This window comes from Cryptomeria japonica, chromosome 2 (assembly GCF_030272615.1).
Source record: "Cryptomeria japonica chromosome 2, Sugi_1.0, whole genome shotgun sequence".
NCBI classification, from domain to species: Eukaryota; Viridiplantae; Streptophyta; class Pinopsida; order Cupressales; family Cupressaceae; genus Cryptomeria; species Cryptomeria japonica.
The window spans coordinates 466,475,603-466,477,419 of NC_081406.1; the positions used below are offsets into that span (position 1 = coordinate 466,475,603).

General features: G+C 38.2%; 1 protein-coding gene across 1 annotated transcript; it reads right to left on the reverse strand.

Annotated features, from left to right (window-relative positions):
• Positions 1-1,098: 1,098 nt before the first annotated feature.
• On the reverse strand, positions 1,099-1,581 carry LOC131056921 (uncharacterized). Its single transcript, XM_057991200.2, has one exon. The coding sequence runs from the start codon at positions 1,579-1,581 to the stop codon at positions 1,099-1,101; it is 483 nt and encodes a 160-aa protein (XP_057847183.2).
• Between the last annotated feature and the right edge of the window lie 236 nt (positions 1,582-1,817).

Genomic DNA, 1,817 nt, shown 5'->3' on the forward strand with positions numbered 1-1,817 from the left:
GCACCACATGAGTCCAGAATTCTGCAGAGAACAAAAAACACGATGAAGAGGGAACCAAGGAGAAGTAGTCCTGACAACATAAAAATGGTTAGCATACATAATCCTATCCATACAAGAAGTAACAAAAGATGGAGACAACCTTCAGGAAACAGGGTGAAACCAATCCATATAATGGTTCATAAGAATAGAAAAATGAGTAACAACATGATAAGAAGCCATTTACCCCATCCAAAACATTGAATTTTCCAACTTCTCAAAATAATCCACAACCCACCAATTTTGCCCAAAAGATTCCACATCCTGCTAAGCATTGTATACTCTGAAAAAGAAACAGACAAATATGACCCATACCTGTATATCTAGCGAAGATATATAACAGAGCAAGGGTTGTCATGATATGATTCTCAGAATATCATACAAAGAGAGTATCCAACCAGATAGCACCTCTGAATGATGAAAAAATGCTTCACATACAGCAAACTCAATCAATCAAACTCACCAACCTTACAATACATAATGATTTATTTACTAAACCAATGAGCAGAACGTGAAAGCCAAAAATCATGACACAATCGGCCACCACTACGCTTAAGAAAACATGATGGGCACAGAAGATAGGGTACTTAAGCTGAACCACTTTGTCTAATGATTATCCCAAAAAGCAATATAGACCAGCCTCAAAAAGACCGAAAACAATGCCACCAACCATCATGGAGAAAGAAAATAACATAACCTCAACCACCAAACTGGAAAAAGGAAATAAAAACCAAGCAACCCACATAGCCCAACATACAAAGAACTATTAAATCAATGTCGACTGATCCCAAAGACTACCACCCTCCAGCCTTAAAAGCAGCTCCACTTCCAGGGATGACTATAACTAAGGTGTTGTCATAAGGCAAGGCAACACCCCACTTATAGACATTCAAAGAAGTAAACACCCCATAAGGCGAGAAGAACTATCCAAGGCTACCACCAAAAAAACCTCCCTCCAAAAAATGGGGAGATTCTCCCAATAAATGTTAATAACAATGGTATTATTCCAAAACACCCTCATTATAAGCACTTACGAAAGAACAACCACATCAAGAAGGCATTTTAAGATAGAATTTTTATACATGAGATAGGAAAATCTAAAGATGCAAGTTCTATGCAATCTACACCATCACTAATACCCTTATTTGCAAGAAAATCTGCAAACACATTAATTTCTCTAAAACAATGGGAAATCGAGAAAGTGGAGAAGCCATTAAGTTGAAGAAGAATGTGCTCCAGAATGTACTGCATATGCCAAGAGGCACATTTTTTGGCAGCAACCGCCTGACAAACAAGCATTAAATCCCCTTCAATAACAATATCTTTGATATTTAGAGAATGAGCCAGATCAAGTCCAACGGATAGAGCCTGAAATTCAGCCATGTTGTTAGTGCAATGACCAATGTATTTACCAACTGCCATGATGATTTTTGAAGAATGGTCAAAGATAATTACCCCAATCCCAGACTTTCCCGGATTGCCCTTAGAGGCCCCATCAAACTGAAGTTTGAAGCAAGGACAAGGGGGAGGGCTCCATTTAGCCATTTTTCACTTAAGATGCAAGGAAAAGGCATCTGAAATAGCCCCATTAGAAGGCAATAAATGCAGAGAGGGCCATTTCCAAGTAACCCAGTTATCCCAATGAGAAAAGGTTGTTAATTGGCCTAAATTTTTATAAATGAAAGAAAGCACTACTTCACTAATGGATGCTTGGATTTTCCCTATGACGTCTGACACAAACATCGACTTATGATTAAAAATTCTTGTATTCCTTTCCAGCC

Bases quoted from the DNA above. Each gene is read 5' to 3' on its own strand.
- LOC131056921 (XM_057991200.2), bottom strand. From the start codon at position 1,581: ATGGCTAAATGGAGCCCTCCCCCTTGTCCTTGCTTCAAACTTCAGTTT.